The sequence below is a fragment of the Lutjanus erythropterus genome, chromosome 10 (assembly GCF_056507025.1).
Source record: "Lutjanus erythropterus isolate fLutEry1 chromosome 10, fLutEry1.hap2, whole genome shotgun sequence".
Classification (NCBI taxonomy): domain Eukaryota; kingdom Metazoa; phylum Chordata; class Actinopteri; order Lutjaniformes; family Lutjanidae; genus Lutjanus; species Lutjanus erythropterus.
The window spans coordinates 19446202-19470694 of NC_139326.1; the positions used below are offsets into that span (position 1 = coordinate 19446202).

At 38.0% G+C, this 24493-nt stretch overlaps 2 protein-coding genes across 3 annotated transcripts; both read left to right on the forward strand.

Annotated features, from left to right (window-relative positions):
* The first annotated feature begins 582 nt into the window (after nucleotides 1-582).
* Nucleotides 583-16846, forward strand: LOC146320311 (ras association domain-containing protein 2-like). Its single transcript, XM_084728538.1, has 11 exons — nucleotides 583-682; nucleotides 7240-7279; nucleotides 9155-9228; nucleotides 11606-11681; nucleotides 11937-12088; nucleotides 13469-13584; nucleotides 14557-14699; nucleotides 15161-15314; nucleotides 15440-15561; nucleotides 15846-15943; nucleotides 16744-16846. Exons 3-11 carry the CDS (start codon nucleotides 9176-9178, stop codon nucleotides 16811-16813), a joined length of 984 nt encoding a protein of 327 aa, XP_084584664.1. The 5' UTR covers nucleotides 583-682; nucleotides 7240-7279; nucleotides 9155-9175; the 3' UTR covers nucleotides 16814-16846.
* A 1717-nt stretch (nucleotides 16847-18563) lies between these two features.
* On the forward strand, nucleotides 18564-22686 carry sprn2 (shadow of prion protein 2). 2 transcript variants are annotated; one of them, XM_084728540.1, is made up of 2 exons: nucleotides 18564-19637; nucleotides 22025-22686. In XM_084728540.1, the coding sequence occupies exon 2, from the start codon at nucleotides 22036-22038 to the stop codon at nucleotides 22555-22557; it is 522 nt and encodes a 173-aa protein (XP_084584666.1). In that variant the 5' UTR covers nucleotides 18564-19637; nucleotides 22025-22035; the 3' UTR covers nucleotides 22558-22686. The 2 variants fall into 2 exon arrangements, with proteins under 2 accessions (XP_084584666.1, XP_084584667.1); XM_084728541.1 differs by lacking the exon at nucleotides 18564-19637 and adding an exon at nucleotides 20751-20865.
* The last annotated feature ends 1807 nt before the right edge of the window (nucleotides 22687-24493 follow it).

Genomic DNA, 24493 nt, shown 5'->3' on the forward strand with positions numbered 1-24493 from the left:
GCCAACTTTTCGGTCTTGAAGTCGTTTGAGCCAGTTCTTAACTTCTATTCCCAATTAAATGACCATAGTCATTTTTAGAACGTCTTTTCAATGGAAAAAATGTCAATGGAATATGGAGGGCCCCATGCTTGTGTTTGCCTTAAGCCCCAGAATGATTAAATCCGCCTCTGTTAACTTGTCAAATTTATGAGATACCTGATCACATTTTTGACTTATTATCATTGTACCTACCATTTACTTTTATAATACCTAAGTCTTTACTCAACAGAGTTTGACATGGGACGTTTAAAAATCAGTTGTAGTTTATTTGATTTTAGCACCTCATGTAAATAGTTGGGGTTCCCATTGCATAGTAATGACTGTCCAGGACTACTGGTGCTCGGTCTCTTCCATTGTTTTCGTGTTTTCATTCATCTCCGTACGCAGCGCGAACAAAGGGGCGTCAGGGTCGCTCTCTGATTGGCTACTGGCCTGCTGTGCCGCGAGCTCCGCCACAACAGATGGACCTCTCGCTCGCTCTCTCCTCCACCTCCTGATGCACGCGCCCCACTGATTGTTTCCAACGGCAGGAGCGCGAGCGAGTTGACCGAGGAGTTTAACGGTAAACGGACAGTTCGGCCGCCGCACCGGGGAGAAGAGGAGAGGAAAGAGGAGGACCGGAGAGCCTGCGTCCCCGGATCTGGTGAGCCGAAATAGGAGCTCCAAAAGTGGGCAGGAATGAGACAGGAGCGTCGCTGTAGCTGAGTAGGCTGATCGTGATGATGTCTGCGGGCTGATGTGGCGATATGGACTGGGTGTAGTTTGATAGCTTGACTCTTTGTACAAAACAACTCTTAGAAATATTTTGACAACATAAAATGCCAATCAGCAACATTTATTTATTTCATAAAAGCACAGGCGACACACATACACACTCATAATCTCGAATATCAGGCATATGTGGCGTATGTAATTTACATACAGTGATAATAGGTATGCTTCACAGCACTTTCTGTGATGCTCCAGTCTGAATCTTGAGCAGAAAATGGTAGAAATTTGGTATCTTATCACATTTGGTCTGTACCAGGGAGTGTGCTTAGCTATGTATTAGTAAAACAGGTTACATAACAAGCAATAGATAGTTAAGATTCCTCTCAGCACACATAAGGCTGGCTAGACAGAGGCAGGGCTTTAGGACAGAGACCCTCTGCCAAAAAGTGAATACCTAATGTTCCGCCTTGTAATATACACCCAGGTATCATTTTAAGTAAACTTAGCTAGAAGTAATGCAGTTTAATACAACAGCACAACTATAAGTCCTACCTTCATGAAGTCAGTAGCGTTTAATGTTTGTTCACTGTTTCAGAGAGGTATTGATTAAACTGTTGGGTCATTTAGTCTACCTGCAATGAGGCTGATAAAAAACAATACAGTTCAACAGTATGGCAAGCCTCCAAAATGATCAGAAAGTTTAACCAGCATCCCTAAATCATAATCTGAATATTATAGTTGAGATTCTTTGCATGGCTGTTGTACTAGACTGCTAGGTGGACCTGGTAAACTGACAACTGAGTGTACTCTTAATCTTTAAAGGGACAGTTCACCCCAAATCAAAAGTGCATATTTTTCCTCTGGCTTTCAGGTCTATTTAGCCATCTATATAAGGGATATCAAACTCCGTTTCACCCCGGGCCACATCAGGATTAGTGTTGTCCTCAAGGGGTTGGTTGTAAATGTAAGACAAGGTCAGTATAAATGAATGGTAGAATTGGTAGAATGGTAGAGATGCTGAAGAGTTTCAGGTTGTGTAGTGTGCAAGCAAGGTTTCAAATACAAAATGTATATTTGCTTTAAAATTGAGATGATGGCATTTTGCTAGGCTGCTACTATTAACATTACTAACTATAACCAAGAGGGCCACTGTTGGAAATGGATATATGATACTGAGAGGCTATCTAGTGTATATTGACATCTGGCAGACACCTTCAGTGTGTGGATAACAAAATCAGGATACATTCTGGGATATATAGTATATGTACACTGTCTTTTCATAACACATCACAGAATTCTGTTGTGCAAATTATATTCTTTGCCAGCTCTCGCAGAACACATAAAATGACATGCTGGGATGGATTTGGCCTGCGGGCCTTGAGTTTGACGTACATGATCTGGATTGTTTTGGTGCAAGTTGCCAAATTTTCAACAGCAGTGTCTCCTTCCAGAAATCATGACCCAGTTACTCAAGATAATCCACAAACCTTGATGTGAGCAGTTTCATGTAGAAACTATTTCCTTTATACCATCTACTCATGTTTACATCCCACACTGTCACAAGCACAAGCCTCTCATCTAAGAGTAGATAGACGCACACTTCTTTCTGTGGGCTGGGGCAGTTGGCAGTAGTAGTTCAGTAGGAAGAAAATTGTTCCTTTGTGAAATTACGTAGAACAACATCTGTTGATTATCTCAAGTAACTGTCACTGAGGTCATGATTTCTGGAAAGACACTTTGCTGTTAAGTTTTTCAAATCTATTGTTTTGGCTCTTCAAGTGTCAGATGTGGAGTGACATCTACTTCCATTATATTGGAGAGAAGGCAGACATCTCACACCAAAACAATCTAGATGGATAAATGGCACTACAGGAAAGAGGAAAATTGCATATCTTTGATCTTTAACTGAACTGTCCCTTTAAAAACAATACAGTTCAACAGCACCAGAAGCCTCTGAAATGATCATAAAGTCGAATCAGCACCACTAAATCATGAACTGAAATTATTTTTTTTATTATTATTTAAAATTTATTATTATTATTATTATACTGGGATTTGTACAAGACTACATTATTCGTACATAGGTGAACCTGATAACATAGCAATTGAGTGTACTCTTAGGCAAGAGATATACTTGCTTTTAATATGTATTTCATATATGCATCCCTATCCATCATGGCTATCTTGCATATACACCATACATTTGGAGTTGCATGTATGGGAACGCATGGTTAAACAGCAAGTATATATCCTGTCAACTAGGGCTGAAATAACTATTATTTTCTTCTTCTTTCTCATATGATGTCACATGGTGGCTTCTTAAAATGTCTTGTTTTGTCAGAGTGAAGATATTCAGGTTACCATCACTGAAACTAAGAGGACATTCACAGTCAACAATGAGGCAATAATAGTTTCAGCTTGATGTGGAGAATCTGGGACCCATATGTAGAGTCAGATCAAGCCTTGAACATTTTTGACAACCCCAGCATGCCTAACAAGGAGCAGTAGAGACAAACACACACACACACACACACACACTATTTTTGGCTCAGTGTTGTGGGCCATAGTTGCTGGAGCTCAGATGTTTTCGGCGTTGCTATGACAATAGTGACAATAGTGAGGCAGAGCATTAGTAATGTGGAGGCAGGGGTGGTGGTGGTGTGTTTGAAAGTGGACAGGAGGAGGTTTGGACCTATTCATTGTCCATTTCAGCCAAAGACTTTGACAGAAGAGGTTCAGAGGCAACAGGGCAAGAGGGCAGAAAACAAGTGTGCATGTGTGTCAATGAAAGAGGGGAGAGTGGGGGGAGAGGAGTCAGGAAGTTGTAGTCATGAGTTTTAATAGCACAGTGGATGGCTTCTAGTCTTTCACAAAGGAGGACGAAGGAGAAAGCTGAATGGGAAAAACAGACAGACAGCAGAGAGGAAAGAATTTCCTAATCAGTAAAATTGGACAGCTCACTACTAATAAATTCAGCTACTGTGTTACGAAACAACTGAGCAGATGACAGCAAATGAGACATAAAGATGCAGAAAAAGAGAGGAAGAGGGTGACTGAGTATTGGCTTATTGATGTTGTAATGAGACAGAGGGGAATTCAGAGAGTCAGTATGGTCTACATTTAGCCTAGACTTTTGTCCAGCACAGAGAAGAGGTCCCTGATCTGAATCCAGGCTGGGTCAGCTATGGGTCAGTCTGGCTACATTTACATGCAGCTGTGGGCTTCAAATCAAAAAGCAAAGACAGCTTTCTGCAGCCTAAGATAAGATAACCATACGTGATTTCTGTATCCCAAGGGAAATTGTTGTGCAGCAGTTGCAATACAAAGTTAGCCTATGAACCAGACGAATTGAGCCAAGTTCATGCTTACATTTGGAAGATAATACAGTTGTCACAATACCAGAATTTTAAACTGCAATACAATACCAAAAAACATATATTACATACCTCGATTGATACCACAACAAAAAGAAAAAAAAGTCCTAGGCACACAAAATAGGATTTTCTTTTATTAACTAACCACCTGCACACCGTGCTGGTACAGAAAAAGTCACTGTCTGGTTTTGCTGCACTGTAAGCCACATTTCAGGCAGGACAGTACTTACATACCAATATTTACAGATACTTTTTTCAACCTTAGCAGATAATTGTTATAATTACATAAGGCTAACCCAAAGAAGGATAGAGTGCAAATATAAAGAGTGCATTATGTCATACAAAAATTCCACAGAGACAAGGCCATCTAACATTATAACCCTAACCCTACCCATTACTGGTTCTGAAGTGTTTGGTTAAACATCAAGTCAACATAGTTGTACAATTTTGAAGGCTTTAATCTTAAGAACTATAGGCACTGAACATGATGTACAAAAGGTCATGATATAACTTTAATGTTGCTTCATGAAAGTTGATACAGTTGTGGTGATTTTAATTTATTCATTAATTTAAAGGATTATATGTTCTGAACAGAGCTGGAAAATACTGACAAAAATTAGATAGTAATATCACTATTGCAACAATTTTGGGGAGGCGGGGGACCTGTCATACTTTGAAGCAATATTTACAATCCCAACAAGGTTGGGAAGTGGTCTCTAACCAACACACAAAAAGATATATGGTTATAATTAGTGATAGACCTATTGGGCCGATTAATTGACACACCTGCAGGCAGCCTTGTCAGTGTGGCTGTTGTGGCACAATGTTAGTGCTCCCACTTGTATGTTTGTGAAGGTGGTGAACAAGTTTCGAGCTTTATGCTATAACTCTGCTATAAAAGTTTGCCTAAATATCCTCAGTCATCATTAGCTTTTCTAAATGTTGACATGTTTCTACCATCCTAGGTGACAGCAGATCTAAGCTAAAACCATTACTGGCTAGCATTAAATGTATGTTATATGTTATGCACTTGCGTGTTGCAGTTGTAAATGGCTGAGATAACCATGTACATTTAGATTGCAATGTACATGAAATAGTGGAATTGTACATATTAGCATTATGTATCGACTGCCCTGCTCTCTAAATATTAACATGAGCCCACAACCCAAGCCCTAGCCATGATGGATGAATAAGGAGAAGAACTCATTGTGCCACCCCTTTTTGACTGGCCAGAGTCTTAGATACCACTGAGGACACGTGAGGTCATGTCCTCAGTATTTTTTTCTGGGATATTTACTCAGATATGGTTGGTATTCTTCAGGCTAATTCCATTCATTTGAGACTCCACATATTTCCATTTGAGTCCTCTCAGGCAAACAAAATAAACAAAAGGACTCAGTATGTATCCACTAGTCAACAACAGCATTTAGACCTTAGTGATGGAAAAATTAAAAGACCAGAACACCAAATAAAGAAGAAAAATGTTTTTGAGACTTTATTTTTGGTGTCTGGGAAAGCGGGGTTGTGTAGAACAGGTTTTGACTTATGACCTCACTATTTCTAAAATTCTGTTCCTGGAACTGAGTATTGAACCTCAATACTTTTTCGGTATCATGTCACAGTACTGGTATCAAATATCTTGTCAGATTCATTGTCTTGTTCACTTCAGGGACCTTAATTAGCAGCAGCCACCAGTTAGTAAAATATGCAAGTGGCTGGTAGACTTGTTTTACACACCAGCCAAAAAAGACAACTGCCCATTTTAGTTGTAGTTTTTACTTAGACATAGTTTTGTGCAGCTGCTTATGTTTGGATATTTTTTTCTATTTTTATTTTTGTTAATGAAAAACATGTCAACGCATTTTCATACTTGCAGCCTAACCAACGGCCAAGACGTGTGTGTCATTCACCTCGGTAGGCAATGCTCACTCCCCTGCACTTGCACATGTGTGACTATGGCCTTACATGTTGAAAAAAATTTTTTTTTTCATATTAGTAGCACAAGTAAAACAAAAAAAACATAGCCTTAACTAACTGAAATGTAGCTTTTACAGCCACTCTAGACAGTATCTAGTCTCATACCACAACATCAATATTGCACTGTAATACCAGCTCTACCCTCTGAGATCTTGAGTTGAAGAAAAAAATTGAAAATCTCTCTGGATGTTACATTAAAAATACTCATCAAGTCCAAATAAGTCTATTTTTCTGCAAATGTTTCATGAAATAGGGTACACATTTATCACAGCACTGAAGCGTGCTTGTGCAAGAATTTTAAAGGTTAGGTGTCTGATTTGATCTTATTTCAGGAGGTAACATCAGGATCAATTTTGTTATCAGACTACAATTTAGTTGACTTAAAGTTCACATTGGTCATGTGACTTGCCAGACAATTACAACATTGTCTTGGTTTGACAGCTGGCCACATGTCTGTCTCAGACCACTGGCATCAACCGCTAATGAGTCTATGAGCACAGCCGCCCTTGACCACGACCGCAGTATTAAAGACTAATGATTTCCATTGTGTTGGTGAATGGTTAGCTTTTGAGTGCTTGACATGGCTAATATAGGTGATGAAATATTGATAGACCTTGGCAGGGGGTTGGGCTGATTGGTGTTTAATATTTAATTCATGCACAATAACTGAACACATTTATTTCAGAGATTGACAGCTTCAAGTTATTTATCAGCATTGTGTGTTTAAAGCGGTTACATTACTCCGCTTGTCGCATTTTGAATATCTTTGTTTACGTTATGCTTAGATAAGAGAAGGAAGTTTATGTGTGTAGTCTTATCAGTGTTTCTGCCCATGTTTTTGTTTGGGTGTGCATGATAATTCATCCGTGCCACTTGAATTGAGGAAGTTTTGGGCTGTGTAAAGGCGAGTGTCAGTTTCCTGTGACACTGACTGAGTAAAGGAGGAAGTGCTTCAACGGAAGGGGAGCACTTCCTTTAAACACCCCCACTCTCCCCTGTGTGTTCGCTGTCACACTTACAAGAAAAGATCCTGAAGAAACTGACACCTGAGTGAGAAAACTGGCTGAGAATACCTGAGGATATAATACATACAGAGTCTACCTGCTTAACATTTTGCTCTGTCTCTCATCCTCTGCAGCTCTCTGTGTCTGTTGACTCAATATCACGTCTTCACCACGGTAAGATCACTTGTAGTCCTTTAACTGACATTTATACCATAATTATTCGGCAGGTATGTCTCTCTGACTTCCAGTTTTAATATTTTGTTGGTTGATATGTTAAAAGGGCAGTGACTGTGTTATAAGGGAGTAATCTGGAAAGAAACTTTTCAACAAATGAACTGATTTCTCAAAGTTACATTGTTGTGTTGAGTGAAATATGCACTAAAACAATTAGGGGTCGACTAATTGTCTTTTTTCAGGGCTTATACCGATTTTTAGTAATCAAAGAGACAGATATCCTATGTTTTGAAGGACAGGTTGCAAGTAGCTTTTTTTGAGGCTGTGTTTTTGGTACAATGGTGCTTGAGCTAACATGCTCACAATAGTAATGCTAACATGCTGACGTTAAGCAGGTAATATTTAGCATGGTCACCATAGTATATATAGCATTATAATTTAGCCTGCTAGCATGCTAACATCTGCCAATCAGCCTAAACACAATACAACTGACACTGACAAATGTCATTAGTATTGCAAGTATCTGGAAAGTCTCTCATTTTAGCAGCAACAGCAGTGGAGTTAAGGAACCTGCGAAGGCAAAGAATGGGGAAAACAAGTGCTGCTTATGCTGTGTTGCCTGAGGAAACTTATCAATATTAAAATAGTTTTGAGGGGAAAAAATGCCACGGGAAAGGGCAATCAATGACTGCCACAGGAGGAGGGGGTCCAAGGGTAAGGTTTCATCATGGAGATAGAGGACAGCAACTTAATAAACCTGAATGTGAAGATATACAGCCAAAACAGTAAGCAGCAGGTAATAATACTTTATTAAATTAATGATGATAGGCTTTGTGTGGGAATTTACAATTATATTATAATTTTAAATGCAGTCAAACAGGATAATATCACCATGATAAAGTGTAACTTATTTTTAAAACCCCAAATATCTTCAAACTAGTGAAATCATGTGTGAAATTTCTAATCATAAGGCCACGCCACCAGTGTGGCTAAAAATCTATAAATGCAAAGTCTACATTCAAAAATGGTCCATAAGAATGTTATTTTTGATTATAGGAACTAAACACATTGATATTCTCCTTTAAAACAGTCTATGTGTTTAAAAGCAAGAAATACAGTTAAAGACTATTATTCCAGGAAGATTTCACTTTATAGACAGAGGGAAGGCAAGGCAAGTGTCTGTAAAGAAAAAACTATGATATAAATGCATCATGTGTGCTTCCAGTAGCTTGCTTGGATAAATGTTTAAGCAGCTGAAATGATTTGGCTCTGCGGGTGGCCCATGTGTCCTGCACCTGTTCATCTCCTCCCGGAGGCTTCTGTCCTGCCTCCTCTGCAGACACACAAAGACAAACATACACACTCATTCAGGAAAGAGGGAAGGAAAACTCTGGCTGTGTGCCACTTAAAACAGCTGCATGTATGTGTACGTGCACGCATTCTCAATGTGTGTTTATGTGTAAGAGAGAGACAAAGACATAAGGAGAGAATTAAAGGGGCAACCGGAAAGAAGACCATCTTCTTCCTCTTGTAGGCGTGAGGAGGAAGACAGTGTGGAGAGCAGCTGTCTCACTCCATCACACACCAAATGTTTTGATTGTGTAGTGAGACAGACTGTAGTGGTGGTTTAACTGTTAACTGTGAGATGAATTGTCTCTTGAAGGAAATCCACTGACAGGAAAGTAGATATGATCTGCTGTATGCTGTTATTGTTTACTCTACGGAGCTTTACCTCCTCCTCTTCCTGCAGTGACTTTGCTCCTCTCCAGGCTTCCCTCTTCATGTCTGTTGCTTGCTGCTGGTCATGAGGAGTCATGAGACTGAATCAGATGGATGAAAATGATTAACTCTCTGTGTTGCCTCTTTGTCTCTCAGCTCCTCTCATGATTACTGAGAATGGATGACATACAGTGCGGGGTTCAGATTGGAGAGAACAAGTTCATCAGCAAGTAAGGATTAAATATGTCACTGTTTCTCATATGAGCACACACACACACACACACACACACACACACACACACACACATAAATGCCTGTGTATACATATGAAGTAGAAAAAAATTAAATAACGTCATGGTATGCTTTTAAATTCATGGCAAACAGTCTGACTTGTGACTTGTGCTTTTTATCCTTTACTATGTCTATGGTTTAAAATGACAGTGTGTGAAATAGTGATTTTAAAAAACCACTCAGTTGATTTTACAGGTTTTAGCCTGTGCACATTTCCCAAGCATACATACATTTATTGGTTCATTTATTGATTTAAGATTATAGTGTAAGTAAGTTTGTCAGTCAAATTCAGCGCCACACTGAACTCCATCATCAGCCTTCGTGAGTGTGTTTTACCTGTAAGATTCATAATTTATTGCCTTTCTTGCCATCTGATTCACTCACAATCAGAGAAAGTAAAAGTGTGTGTCTGCTTTATAGTTAAGGTAGTATAAAATCCCAGTGGAGTGTCAATCCTGCCAGGCTGCTGCAGCGCTGTAAGCTGCTGTCCAGCATCAAGCTCCCCTCAGTTTCTATGACTCTTCTTCGCTTCCATCACACTTAGTTTTGCTGTTGGTGGTGATTATAAGTATCAGCCAAATTAACCCAGTACCAAGTGGTATTGAAACTTCTATTCAGAGGATACCTGGAGTTGATCTTTTTTGTACCCAAATTTAGAAAAAAAGGACTATTGTATGGTTTTGCTTGCAGCGGGTGTTATGCAATTTAATGCAATGAGTGATCAACCCACTACAGCAGCAGCTACAACCCATACAGTCTGTGGTGTGGTGAAGCTGAGTAGAGTGTATTTGACTGAGTTGGAAGTTGCCAAGATGACACCAAAACATATAGATATACTTAATGCCTGCAATGTCTGACAAAAAATAAATGCAAAAATTCTATGTATTACTGCAGGAATGCCTCTCTTGACATGATAGGTACCGAATGAAGCAAAAAGAAAAGGTATCAAATTAATTACTCAGTTGGTGTCGGTACTGGAATAGGCACTGGTATTGTATTTTTTTTTTTTTTTTTTTTTTTTTTTTTTGAGACAATCAGGATGACATAATTATAAATAGATTGTAAACCCATGTGAAGAATGGATCTGCAAGATTCTTGAACAACTTTAGATGTCGCCAAAACAGACCTAAGACACAACCCTGGAACGAGATCACACAGATAGGAGAAAAGGAAAATACACACAGAGGGAGAGAGAGATGGGGACAACATGTACACAGCAGAGGGAGAGAGGGAGACAAGAGGAGAGGCTGAATCTCCTGGAGGCAGAAGATCCAGATCCATAACATCTGGAATGAGGCACTGACAGCCAGGGGAGACCGAGCGGTCCCACAATGGCCTGACAGCCTGAGTGAAAAGAGAGGAAAAGGAGAAGATATAGGACACAAACAAACAGGGGGTTAGAGAGATGCAGTGGTTTTCAGAAAGGTTACAGTATTCTCGGCCCATATAGTCTTACAAGACACTATAAAACAAGGTAATTTATAATGTACAGACCCAGATCCACAAATTCAGAAGAGAACAATTTAAAACATTTAATTTAGACAACAGAAACCTTTTATTATGAAGGACACTGTGTTCTCTGTCTCAGCTGCCCCCATTTTTAAACATCTCACCAAAACCAAAATGTCCTCATGAAAGTCAGTCAGCTCAAACATGTTCTCTTCAGACAGCCAGAAAAAACAGGATTTTTCAACTTTTTTTTTTAGTGCAGCCTCCTTAGGTCACTGTCTATGTAGCACTAAGTGCCTCTTCAGGAATGCTTTTTTATCTTATCTTATCAGTTACCAGGGAGAAGGGACTGCTTTGTAATTGAGTCCACAAAGACCTCTACTATATTTTAGTCATAGTTTTAATTTAGTTTTATCATAGGGTAATTTAGTCTTGTAAACACACATTCAGGTTCTTGTTGTTTGCTCCAGGATCCAAAAGTTATGAGTTGGTTGCCAAAAAAAAGTCGTACATACACAAGTCTGACCCAGATTGCAAACAGAAGGCAAACATAGACTTGGGGCTGGATGATAAACCTATATTACTGGTTATTAACTTTCAGTCTGATCAAATTGTAATAAGATGATGTTATCATAATTACTACAAAACTCTTAACATTTGTACTGTAGCACTGACAAGATCCAATTTTGTGATGGCTTTTTGATTATCTATATTGTGTCTAGATTGTGATCAGTCAGACCTCAAAACAATGGTCAGCAGTAATGTGAAGTGTACGTGACTTGTAGTTAGTGGGCTAACATGGGAAATCAGCAGCATGCTCCTTTAAACAGCATTTACTCCTCAATGATTCAACCTCTCTGTCTCCAGGGCAACAGTCCTCTCACATCTTAAGACGTACAACCTCTACTATGAAGGACAGAATCTACAGCTCAGACACAGAGAAGTGGGTATTTACAGCTGTCTGTCTCTGTGTGCATGTGTGTGTGCTCTTATTTTAATGTTTTATCCTCTTCTTCAGAAGCATCTTAATGTCTCCACTTCACTGTCTGTCCGTCTTCCTGTCGCCTTTTTTTACTTTTTCTCTCAAGTCATTTGAAATCTAATACACCCCACCCGTCAATCTGTGTATCCCAAAGGGGTAATAACTGGCCATTGTGTGTATTTATATGTGTGTGTGTGTGCTCTTCTCTCCCAACAGGAAGAGGAGGAGCTGATTGTTGAGGGCTTGTTAAATATCTTCTGGGGTCTGCGGCGGCCAATCAGGCTTCAGATGCAGGATGACCACGAGCGAATCCGACCACCCCCCTCCTCTACATCCTGGCACTCAGGTTGCAATCTGGACAGTCAAGGGTAAGAGGTTCAGACATATCTAGTTACAACTCACTGACCGGAAATGGTGATACACTGGAGGTCAGCGTGGGCAGATATAGATTATCTAGTTTGTCTGATGGACAGTGAAATTAAATTTGTGTCACTTGTCACGTTGTTCATGTATGATGGTATTATTTGATACCGCAGGCGTAATTCCATGCAGAAATACATAATTGATTTCCACAGTTTGCTAAAACCTTTGTTGAAACACCAGTTGGCAGTGGTGCTCAGACAAACATAAACCTTTTAACCAACACCTCTGGCTCAGTTTTGGATTTTGCCCCAAGCTACCACAGATCAATTTGTGTAAATAGGCTTGAGGCCCCATTTTCAGTTCTATAATCCCATTCATCACAAGAGGCTATTCTTGTTTCCGGGATAACAGAGCTCACTGGCACACAGTTGGGTGCTTCAGGGACAAAATGACCTTCAAGTAACTAAATCGCCTTTACAACCACGGCTGTAAAGTAGCTTTTTATTAGGTTGAACGCTAGTTGGAAATTCAGCATTCAGACAACTTCCCAAACAGAGCTCTGAAGAAGTCAAATAATCCATATTGATATTAGAGGTACATCAGATAAAAATGTTTTAAAAAATAAAAGGAAATACTCTCTAAAATTAATTGCAGCATATCTCAAACACAGAAAAACTGCATCAGCAAAGAGGAACAGCTGTCACAAGTTGAAACTAACCAACAGGGATATGATGTACATACTGAATGTGGTGTATACGTGGTTCACAAAGTGCTGCTATTGGCAGGAAATCTAATAATAAGATTCATTTCTTTTATCAGTGTTTGCTGTAGAGCTGCAACTAATGATTATTTTCATTTTCAATTATTCCACCAATGGTGACAACATTAACAGTTACAATTAAGCAACTAATCATTTATAAAATGTCAAAAAATGAAAACTGCTCCTCATTATTTGTCAGAGCTCAAAGTGCCATCAATATATTGCTTCTTCTGTCCAACCAACAGTCCACAGACTTTTCAATTACTATCATAAATGACAAAGAAAAACAACAAATCCTTACATTTAAGAAGCAGGAAACAGCAAATGTGTGTCACTTTTGAGAGCAAATAGTTGACAATTAACTAATTATCTTTTGATTGACTTATTGATTAAATGACTAATTGCTGCAGCTCTGCTTTGAAGCGATGATGTTGTCACTCCTTGTTCTTACACCTTTGACATTATGTCTTACTGTACTATTCTTTGCTGTAACTCTCCTCACTTGTATGTAAAAAATAAAAGCATTTTCATCGATATCCAATGGCATGAAATGCAGCTGTTTGTCTGTGTTTTTATAGTGTCTTCCTCTCTGACTCTTGGACTCTCTATTGTTTCCTTTTTGAAGTTCCCCCAACAGCACAGATGGTCAACAGGTGACACAGCAGAGCCCGCCCACAGTGGAAGTGACACCACCTGCTAGCCAACCAGAGAACAACGGTGTGATGGAAGAACAGACAGAAGGTGAGTGACTTTATTGCCCATATAAATATGCTAATACACTGTGTGTTACTTCCAGTAGACAGCATCATGAGTTGTCCTATCAGTTGCCAAGACAAAAAAAAGAAGCATTGCATGAGGTCATTGAGATCAAAGTAACTTAGTTCTGTAACCACTGTGGACCAAATCTCTAATTAACTCTCAGCTGCTTTTTATAAGCTTACCATTACACTCTGGAAACTTCTGACCTCCAAAGTGGCATGCTCCCATAAGGGGGGAATTAAAGCCTTATTCTTAGTTTGTTTTAAAGTTTTTTTTTAAACCTTAGAGAAGTATACTGTGTAATTCCAGTTTAAGTAAAATGAAAACATACAAGTTGTTCACACTGGGATTATAAGGTTTTACATCTGTCATAATTAGTTGATTAGTTGTCAGCTATTAAATTAATTGCCAACTACTTAGATAATCAGTTAATCATTTTGAGTCATTTTTTTAAAGAATTTGTGTCTCAAATGTAAGTATTTCTTTACTTTACATTTCTCCTCTGTGACAGTAAACTGAATGTTTTGGGGTTGTAGACCAAATAAGACATTTGAGAACATCATCTAACATCATTTAAAAACTAATTAATTAATTGAGAAAATAATCAATTTCTTTTATTTATAATGACTATAACTAGTTGTAGCCCTTCCAGCTTTACATATGACATAATATAAAATAGAAAAAAATGAGCACCACATTTGTCTCTTGTATTTGTTTCATGTCTTTACCTGAACATTAGAATACTCATTTTGTTTAATTCCCAAACAGGGCATATTTACCTTCATAGTAACAGTGTGGTTAAAAGTATTAGATGACATGCAATCACACAAAATGGTATTCTCTCAGTAATAGTCAGTATCATGTGTTCTTAGTCTAAAAATAAAAAAAAAAATAGAGCGTTCACATTAAAGAATAATAAGTGATAAACTCAGGTAATGATTGTTGATTGGACAGAGGACAGTGAGAGCTCCGCTCAGCTCCTCCGGACAAAGAGTGATGCTGGAGTCTTAAGACGAGGCCAGCGACGGTCACCGAGCGACCAGAGGAAAATTCGTCGCCATCGCTTCTCCATCAACGGACATTTCTACAACCATAAGGTGATGCAAGCCCCAAGTGTTTGTCACTGGATTTATAGAAAGTCTGAAAAAATAATACAAATAATGTGGATGTTAGTTTGAAAGAGTGTCTTTGCTACTTTTAGCTATTTTGATGTTGATGTTTAAATTTGTTTTCAAATAATTTAGAAATGACAAGAAAAACGGATTCACAACGACCCATCCATGTTTATACTGTACACATAAAGCTAAAGTATATAAAGTTGAAGCAATCACAATTTTAATAGATATTAATATTCGATATTAATAGATATTTGCCTCTGATTTGTTTAAAGTCTGTAGGTAATACGTTCCTCTGGCTGGAGGCTCCATAAGTTACTGAGTTTTAAGTAGAATTGTGTTTGGCTCGGAAAGTTCAAGATGAACCATGGTGACCTGAGTATAGGAAACTGAATTCATATTTTTATGTTTTTGTTTTGTTTTGTTTTGCTTTGTTTTCTCAGACAGCAGTGTTTACTCCTGCTTACGGCTCAGTGACTAATGTTCGGATCAACAGCTGCATGACGACACCTCAGGTGATACGAGTTCTCCTCAACAAGTTTAAAATTGAAAACAGCCCAGATGACTTCGCAGTCTACCTCGTCCATGCAAGTGGAGGTGAGTGTGTCCATTTATTTATTGTTTGTTAAGAGATGGAATTCAGGCATAATGGTATAAATTTATATATTGCTTTCATTTTTGTTCTGTTAATCAAAACTTTTGCGTGTGTGCTGATGTTTCAGAGCGAGTGAAACTGAAGCGAACTGACTATCCTCTGGTGCTGAGAGTCATGCAGGGTCCATGTGAGCAAGTCTGCAAAGTTTTCCTCATGGAAGAAGACCTGGGAGAAGAAGTCACATATGATGTAAGTCACCATGTTCATTGTAGTCTGACTCACCGGAAGCACACTGCTGCTTTAAGTCCTGCCATTGGTCGCTTGCTTCAAGCAGCAGTGAAACATGTGAAACAAATGAAAACAAGCTAATAGCTGTTACTTTTTCTTTTGCGTGGATGTAGTCATTTTGATGACAGAGTTTGCCTCCCTATGTGCAAATGTTCCGCCTTTGTTGCTCCAATATTCTTTTATTTAACTCACATAAGTCTCTCTTTTTGGTGCTTCATCATTATATATCTCTTCCCTTCCACCAGGTGGCGCAGTATATCAAGTTTGAAATGCCTGTCCTGCAGAGTTTCATCACCAAACTGAAGGAGGAGGAGGACAGAGAGGTGCAGAAACTCAGGAAAAGGTACAAGAAAATAATGTATATAATTTACTTTGTCATTGTTTCTTCCTTAATTATACTTTAGTTAGCATTTTTTTTCTGTTAACAAACATTCAGATTATGTTCATATATGCTTTATAAACCATTTATTATGCAATTGTAAAGTTTTATTAACATCAGTGGCAACTTTATAATGGCCATCCAGGTAATGTTTATAGACACACTACACAGTATTTATTAACAATTTGTAAAATGTTATAAACACCCATTTCTTCTTAACAGAAACCATCCATATAATTTTTATAGACAACATGTTACTATGTCCTCGCTCAGTACAGCAGCTCTATAGGCTCCAAAATAAAAAGGCTTAAAACCAAGGTTTAGGAAACACAACGTAATGTAACACACGTATGTATGTAAGAATGTAATATATTCTAGTCATCATTTGCAACTTAAAATAATACATAAACTGTTATAATGTGTGCAATTCTAAATTGTTAGCAAGGAATTTAATCAGAATGTAATTGTGATTGTCTCTTATCAGCTACGATTTATAATTTATAAACTAATTATTTTATCTTACACAAACTTACACAAAATAAAAATAACATGAATTATAGCATTGCTGATCATTACTAAACATAATTAATTATCATTTTATTGTTTTTTAACAGTGAAATAAGTATTAACTAAAGTTCGTTAACTTTCAATTTGCCTTTTATTAATGTTAATTATTATAAAGTGTGACCTTATTATCAAATATATCTTTGTCAACAAAGACATTTATTCTTTCTCTATCTGCATGTGTCTGCTTGTACCTGTAGGTATACTTCTCTGCGGTGTATAATTGAAAAGCAGCTCAGTTGTCTTCCAGAGGGGGCGACATGTATGTGATCTACACATCAAACTGTCAAAACTCCTCCCACATCCTAAACCCAGCTGTGACCAAGAGAGTGACCAAAAATCAGCTGATAAAGACCTAGTGTATGTGTTTCAGCGATTATCCTGCTCCTCTGAATTCCTGCCTCTGCATGGGGTCTTTTTTTTAAATCATCCAAACAGTACAGATAGAACTTACACATGCTGGATTGTGTGCATGTTAAGTGTGACCATCTCAGCAGTAGTCTTGAGAGTTATGACGGCTCTTACATTTGTGTAAAGTGTCTTGATTCAGACCCAAAACTTCATCTTCTGCTGTCTATTTCTTGTTGTCATCACATACAGTACACACAGAAAGACATTCTTCTATTCCTGAATCATGTTCACTTTTTTGCAGTGCAGTATTTTGCAGAATGAGCCTAAAATGAGTTGTTTTATGTTTACCTTCCAGATAGCAAGCTGATACCCAAAATCAATTGCGAGCACAACAATATTATAGTAAGGTCTTAGTAAAGTGCCTGTTTTAAAGGTTTTTCTAAGCACAAAGATAGGGAAATTCCAGCAGTTGTAACTGGAAAGTACAGCTGTGCTCATAAGTTTACATACCCTGGCAGAATTTATGATTTCTTGGCCAATTTTCAAACAAACCAACCTCAAACCACAAAGTTTCAGGCAATGTGAAACTCACAACAGACAACAAAGAAACAGTTATGTCCTCAAAAGGTGACAACATCCATTCCCACGGTGCACTGTGTGCCTTTATAATCCTCACTGTTAAAAAATGTGTTAAATATTGTAACTAAAGGAATTCAATTGACCCTCATCACAGCTGAGAAGATCAGTGCAGGGATTATTGAGGGCCGTGGTAACAGATAATCTGTTTATGTTGTGATTGTCAGTCTGCTGGTGGATCCACAGTCATTCAAACTGAATGTTAAAGACATTTTACGATTCAAGTTCAAGGAATAGTTTGACATTTTGTGGAAACGCCTGTTGGCTTTATTGCTAAGAGTTAGATTTTTGTTGTATATTTGGCTGGTTATCTTAGCATATAGGGTGACCAGATCCCATGCTGAAGGGTAGTCTAAAATTTTGATATTAAAAAAATAAACATTTCTGTTCTGCCCCTTAACTTGTAACATCTCTGCTTTGCCTTCTGGATGATTCAGGGGCACACAATAGGCAAGAGAAATAGAAAATAGAGTAGTTTTCCAGTCGTTTTTGTAGCTGCATGTCCTTTTCTTTGTCGAATATTCCATCATATTCTGCCTATATTTGCATAGTTTATGACCTTGCCATGCAGTCCAAGATAAATTGGGACACATGGTCACCCTGTTAGCACAGCACAGAGACTGAGAACAGATATAAGGTAACAACATCAACCTACCAGCACCTCTTAAGCTCACAAATTAACAAATAATATCAAACTATTCCTTTTAAAAGAAAAAAATCCATCTTTAAATAATTTAAAGGACCACTGTGTACGATTTAGTCGCATCTAGGAGTGAGGTTGTAGATTTCAACCGACTGAATACCACTCACTTCGCGCTCCCCCTCCAAGCATGTAAGACAATCTACAGTGGCCAGGAAGAACGTGAAAGGCTGCATCTAGAGCCAGTGTTTGTTTTGTCCATTCTTGGCTAATGCAGAAATATGTCAGTGTCCATGGAAGAGGACACCTGGCCTCTGTAGACATAAACAACTCAAAGAAAACACAGCGATTCTTGTTTTCAGGCGATTATACACTTATTAAAGTGTACTTATGAATATTATATTCAATTTCTTCCATATGATACCAACTAGATCTGCGTAAATCTTACACACTGGTCCTGTAACACTTTTGAGCCCCTTTTTGTTTTCTGGTGTATTGTGTTTATTTGCATTACTGCCTTGTGTAAAATGGCAACAAGATTCCATTTTAAAAGCACAGTAGAATGAACAACATCGTTTCTTCACACGTGGACGCTGATCTGGCTGTGCAGAAATGATTTTACACCCAACAGTTAATGACACAAGAAGCACAACACAAGACTGTGAATAACGCTGATGGTTTTTGATGAAAGAATGTTGTAAATGTATGAGTGAGCACTTGAAAGCAGCCTCCACATGTAAAGCTCTTTGCATACGTCTGCTTTTGTCTGTGTGCGTACAGCCTGTCCGTTCAATATTTCTAACGTCATTGTTGAAAAGGTCATCAAGAGTGCGCGTGTGTGATTCTAAAAGTGTGCATGTTTTATTTCTTGTGATTCTTAAGACTTGCCTGCTTTTGTATTGTGTCTTTTACAAAATAATGATGAAACTTTAGTCTTTAAGGTGTTAAGAACTCATGCCACTACTTGGAAAATGTAGTTTTTTTTCTTACAATGATTGTTATTTAATAAAAAAAAAAAAAAAAAACTTATGTTGTGAAAAGATGACCATACATATCTGTGATCTTCTGTCTCGTTCAGGTCAGTGGGTGAAATGTGTGTTATATAAGTACGTTTAAATCTTATTATATAATTTATATAACATCAGTCATAGTCGAAGCTTCGGGAGAGCTTATTATGTGTGGGTAAATCTTTCAGACAAAAGTAGAAACAAATATATCTACACCCACGGACACATACACGTCTGTTCACCAGATTACTGCCCTCTCAGCCAATGAGCAGGTGTGAGAAAGAGTGATTCACTCCCCCTGATTGAGGCTGTCTGGAGGATATCAGCTTGGCCTTGAAACATACTTCTTACTGTGTGAAGAGTCTGAGCTGCGGACACACGCTCTCTGGTATTGTACGGTCAGAAGAGAAGAAACAGCATCTAAACCGATTCTACTGCACTGCAAACAGCCACTCAACAGGTGAGATTATTTATTCTAAGATCTTTATGTTCAGTCTGAACAATGTTCTTCATGTTTTCGTGAGAGAATTTCTCTTGTTGTGGACGTGATGTTATTTAGATTAGGGTGTATCTCTAGAAAGCACAATTAATAATACACCAAAAACCAGATCAAACTTATCCAAATTGTATACAGTTCATGTTTTATGTTCTTTGTGAGTCTTGGCTGCTGTAGCTGTAATCTGAGAGTCACTGGATTATTCTCAAACTAAGTGACCCAGAGTAATTATAGCTCAACTCCTATTTTAAGAGGACACAGATTAGACTGAGTACAGTTTGTCGACGGCAGAACAAATGATGTCATGATGATCACTGAGAGTCACCAGTGGAAGAAGTAGTCAGATTGTTTCTATAAGTAAAAGTAGCAATACCGTGCTATCCAAAATATTACATTACAAGTAAAAGTATGGAAGTATTCTTAACAAAATATACTTTTATTGTTCTGTTTCTGATGTATTACTTATACTGTTGGGTACTTCAGTCTGTAATAATGCATCATAATTTATAGATTGATCATATATTTTGTTTATGTTAATTCTCAATCTGAAAGGTTTATTTTTGTGTTTTTAATTAACCTTATTTAAAATGCACATAATCAACTGCACCTCAACTCACCTCAACTAAAGAAAAAGCACTCCTAAGTTATTCTACACTGCATATATTCTTTTCAATTTATATAATCACAGTTATATATATTTCATAGTAAGCCAAATATATTCTTATTGTATAATGTTTTTTTTACCAACCTCTTTCTACCGCTGTTCTAATATATAAATTTCTCGCTGGGCATTAATTAAGTTTTATTTGTTCTTCCTGTTGGATAAATGTTAGGGTTAAAAACTGAGAAAACATTTATTTAAAGTTCAGAGTGGTCCACTGGTGCTGTGATCATTAGTGCAACAGGTCCACAGATCTGGGGCCAGATTGCATCGAGCAGATCCTAATGAAAGGGCATTAAAGATTATGAAAGCTATCTGAAAGCCACCCAGGTTGGCTGCAGTGTTACGTTGTGACGCTTGTGTAATAAGATGTGTTTGTCAAAGCTGGATTAAGAGCCGTGATCTGTACTGCTCTTAATTTATCAGTGACGTAAAAATAACACACACTGTAGGACTAAAGCTGCATGAGAACATCTCAGCCGTCTGTTTATGAGCTCTGTGTGACTCCAGGAACTAAATACATTTACCTCAGTAAGTACTATGTGGGTTACTTGTACTTTACTTATATTATCTTTAATATTTCTGTTTTATGCTACATTTGTCAGACAAATATTGTTCTTTTTACTCAAGTACACTAATGTAAGAGCTACAATTATTTGTTACTTTAATTTAAAGTATTTTAACCTGTTCAATAATAATTAAAAAAACAACAATGCGTTATATCATATTATTATATTCATTGTTCATTTATTTTGCATCATGAGTACTTTAAACTTTTGATACTTAAAGTATATTTCGCCAGTAATACTTAATTTGCGCTTGTACTTTTGCAGGACTTGGTAGTTTGAAAAATGACAAAACTCAAAATTTCAAAGAAACAGTCTTTGTTACATTTTTAAACAATAAACAAAAAATTTATCTTTTGTTGAGATAATGTATTTTTTTTATGTATTTAATGTGTTTTTCTTCTTCAGAAAAATCTGAATCTTTGAGTCTGAAATCTGTATTTTGAAATTGTTACAAAAACTCATTAAAGTGGACACCTGAAATTTAAAATGCACATTTTTTCTATTTCTAAAACTCAAAGACCCTCGTGTATCTAAATAATTTGAATAAATTATCTTTAAAAAGCTTTTAGTTTGGCAAAACCTTTATTGCAAAGCTCAAGAGTTTGAATTTGACTTAATTCAAAAATGTAGTGAGGAGGGTTTCCTTGAAATTATGATGTTTTCTCAATTTTTTTAGGAAATATTTACTGGTATTTACTTTTCTTATGATGAAATGGCATTTTGTGAAACTCTGTGTATTTTTCACATTGCAGTACTTCATGCACCTGTTTTTAATGCTGCTTATGGCCTCTAATCTTCTTCATTTTCCTAACATAAATTAACTATTATTCTTACTAATAACATAGTATTGATACATTTGGTGTGACTGTTTTTGTTTTATTTGTCTTTACCAGCAGTGGCTCTATACCCCACTGCTGGATGACTATAAAGATATGGACTAAAACTAAGTAGAATGAGTATGATTTATGTAGGGGAAATAAACTTTTTTTTTCTGTTGCCATCATACAAACCTTTACTCTAAAGTTCAGTTGGCCTTCTGTTTGTAGAGGTTAGGCAGAAACTTCACTGCTCTCCGGTAACAAATTCACAACTCTTAATATTGTTTCCTTTGTTTTTTACAGGATAAAGAACAATGTTGGCCCTGCAGAAACTGCCCCTGACTGTGGCGCTCTGCATGCTGCTCCTCGCCTCACTGTTGCCCTGCTCTGAGGCCCGCCGTGGTTTTGGAGGTGGTGGCTTCAGCCGAGGTGGAGGAGGCCGTGGCCGGGGCTGGGGAGGCGGCGGGCAGGTCTACAGACCCGTCCAGAGCAGTGGCCCCAGCGCGGGGAAAGTAGCCGGTGCGGCTGCAGCGGGCGCCATAGGAGGAGCAATGGTTGGGTCTGCCCTGAGCCGCCCCGGGTACGGGTATGGTGGAGGATTTGGAGGATACGGAGGCGGGTACGGAGGATATGGAGGCTATGGAGGATATGGAGGCGGGTACGGATACCCACGATATGGTGGTGGCTACGGCTCCAGACCCGCCTATGAGCCCGAGGGCTCTGGAGACATGGAGTACTACACTGGAGCGTCCAGCGGCCCCATCTACAACAGCATCATCGTGGTCATCGGCTCCCTGATGTCCCTGCTGATTGGCCACTGGGTGGCAGTCATGTAGAGCTGAAGACAGAGCTGGGATTAACCACAGGTTCAAGCCCCGACTAAAAATAACCCCCAACCTGACAGAAAACAGGACTATTTCTGGTTTAAAGTCAAATGGGACCTAAATATAACCCCTGGATGATGTAAAGCTTGTGGCCAAAGACCTGTTTAACCTCTAGCACATTAGACCACCAAATTGAGAGGAATTTGTCTTGAAGAATCCCCTCTGAATATATTTTTTTAATTTTTATTGTTGAAGATAATTACGTCTTCATAGTCAATGAATGATCAAACAAGAATCACTATAAAGTACAATCAGTTGTTGATTTTACACAAACTAATCAAAATGTGACAAAGGTTCAAATTTTATATTCCCCCTGCAACCAACTCTTGTTCCTCGGATCCCAGTTTAAAAGCCACTGCTCTACAACATGTCAGAGTGACACCGTGCTTCAGTCTGCAGGTGTAGGCTACTGATCAATAAAGAGAGCCTATTATTGTCAGTATCTATCAGAGTTGTGAGGTATTTTGACTCAATAAAGAATTTAAACTGCACTGTTTTCCGCATCCCCATATCTCCTTATAATGTGGCCAGTCTTTTTATACTTTTGATGATTGTGATGATGATGATTTATTATGTTTTCTCACATGTAATCTGTTAAAAAATAGACCAGAATTAAATAGGTGTTTACTCAGTATAACTCTACCTCAAGAAGCCGTGTCAGGACCAGAGTTTACAGTAAGAGCAGCTATACTTCATATGATAACGCCATTTATATGATAGGTTAATCCTTTAGATGTTTTTTCATTCTGTTTCGCATTCTGCTTGTATTACCTATTTACAGTACATATTTTATGCATTTTGTAGACTTTTGTTTTTAAAAAAAAAGCAAAATGTTCTTCAATGTTTAATACTGTTATATAAATAAAAATAAATTAGAAAAAACATTTGTGTTGACTTTTGTTTCGACTGTTTTGAAAGCATTGGACAAATTTAAATTTATACCTGATGATAGCAGAAAGATAAAAAGTTGTGGGATCAGTGTTATTGCAGGTTACGCTGATGGAAACGCGAATGTCTGAGCAGCATTTCATGGTATATCTGAATAGTTGGTGCAACATTTCACTGGGCCACAAATGGGCTGCGGTGCTGCATGACTCAGCCTGTCAGGTGACGTTTAACAGCCTGCAGACTCATATCAGATCTCAGCCAATCCAATTATACTGGCGCGTATGTGTTCCTCTCCGTCCTCTACAGTTCAGAGTAGCCATCTTAAAAATCTGATGCTGATGAACAGTGTATTTACATTCAACATGCTGCTGTAGGCTGCAGCCCGCCTGTAGTTATTCATTATATGAGATGTTGCAACAACAGACCTGATATTTTCACTTTTTCTGAACATTAGTTTCCAGTTTACCCAGAGCTTTTGTTTAATAGCTATGTAAAGTGAAGCCAGGGATAGAAGTTTATGTCTTTATGATTTTTTTTTTTTTAATGAGTGGTCTTTGGAATTTAGAGTGAAAAAGGCAGTATGGAGTCATTTTCACAGTAAAACCATTTAACCCATCACTAAGATTCTAAGAAGAAGTATTGACTGGCCCAGCACTACAGCATTTGTTTTCACCCCATGACCTGAAAGTAATGTATGTGTGAATTATTTCAAAAGTAGAGTTGCCCTCTCTGTCCCCCCTGGGTTTGCACCCAAAGTTCACAATGGTTTAACATGATCCCTGTTATCTGGTTTTAAGGCTGCGGCTTGAAGCCTGAATGAATTTTAAAGACTAGAACTCAGAAGACAGACTGAAAGCTCTGAGAGATAACATCTCCGCTATGAGAAGCGCTGCAGCTCAAATAATATGATAATATATGTTCATTCCCTGAATCATCTTGTTAAGTTTCTAGTGCACTGTCCAGAGCTGCCCTGTGGCAGTTTTTAGGTGGTAAGACAGAG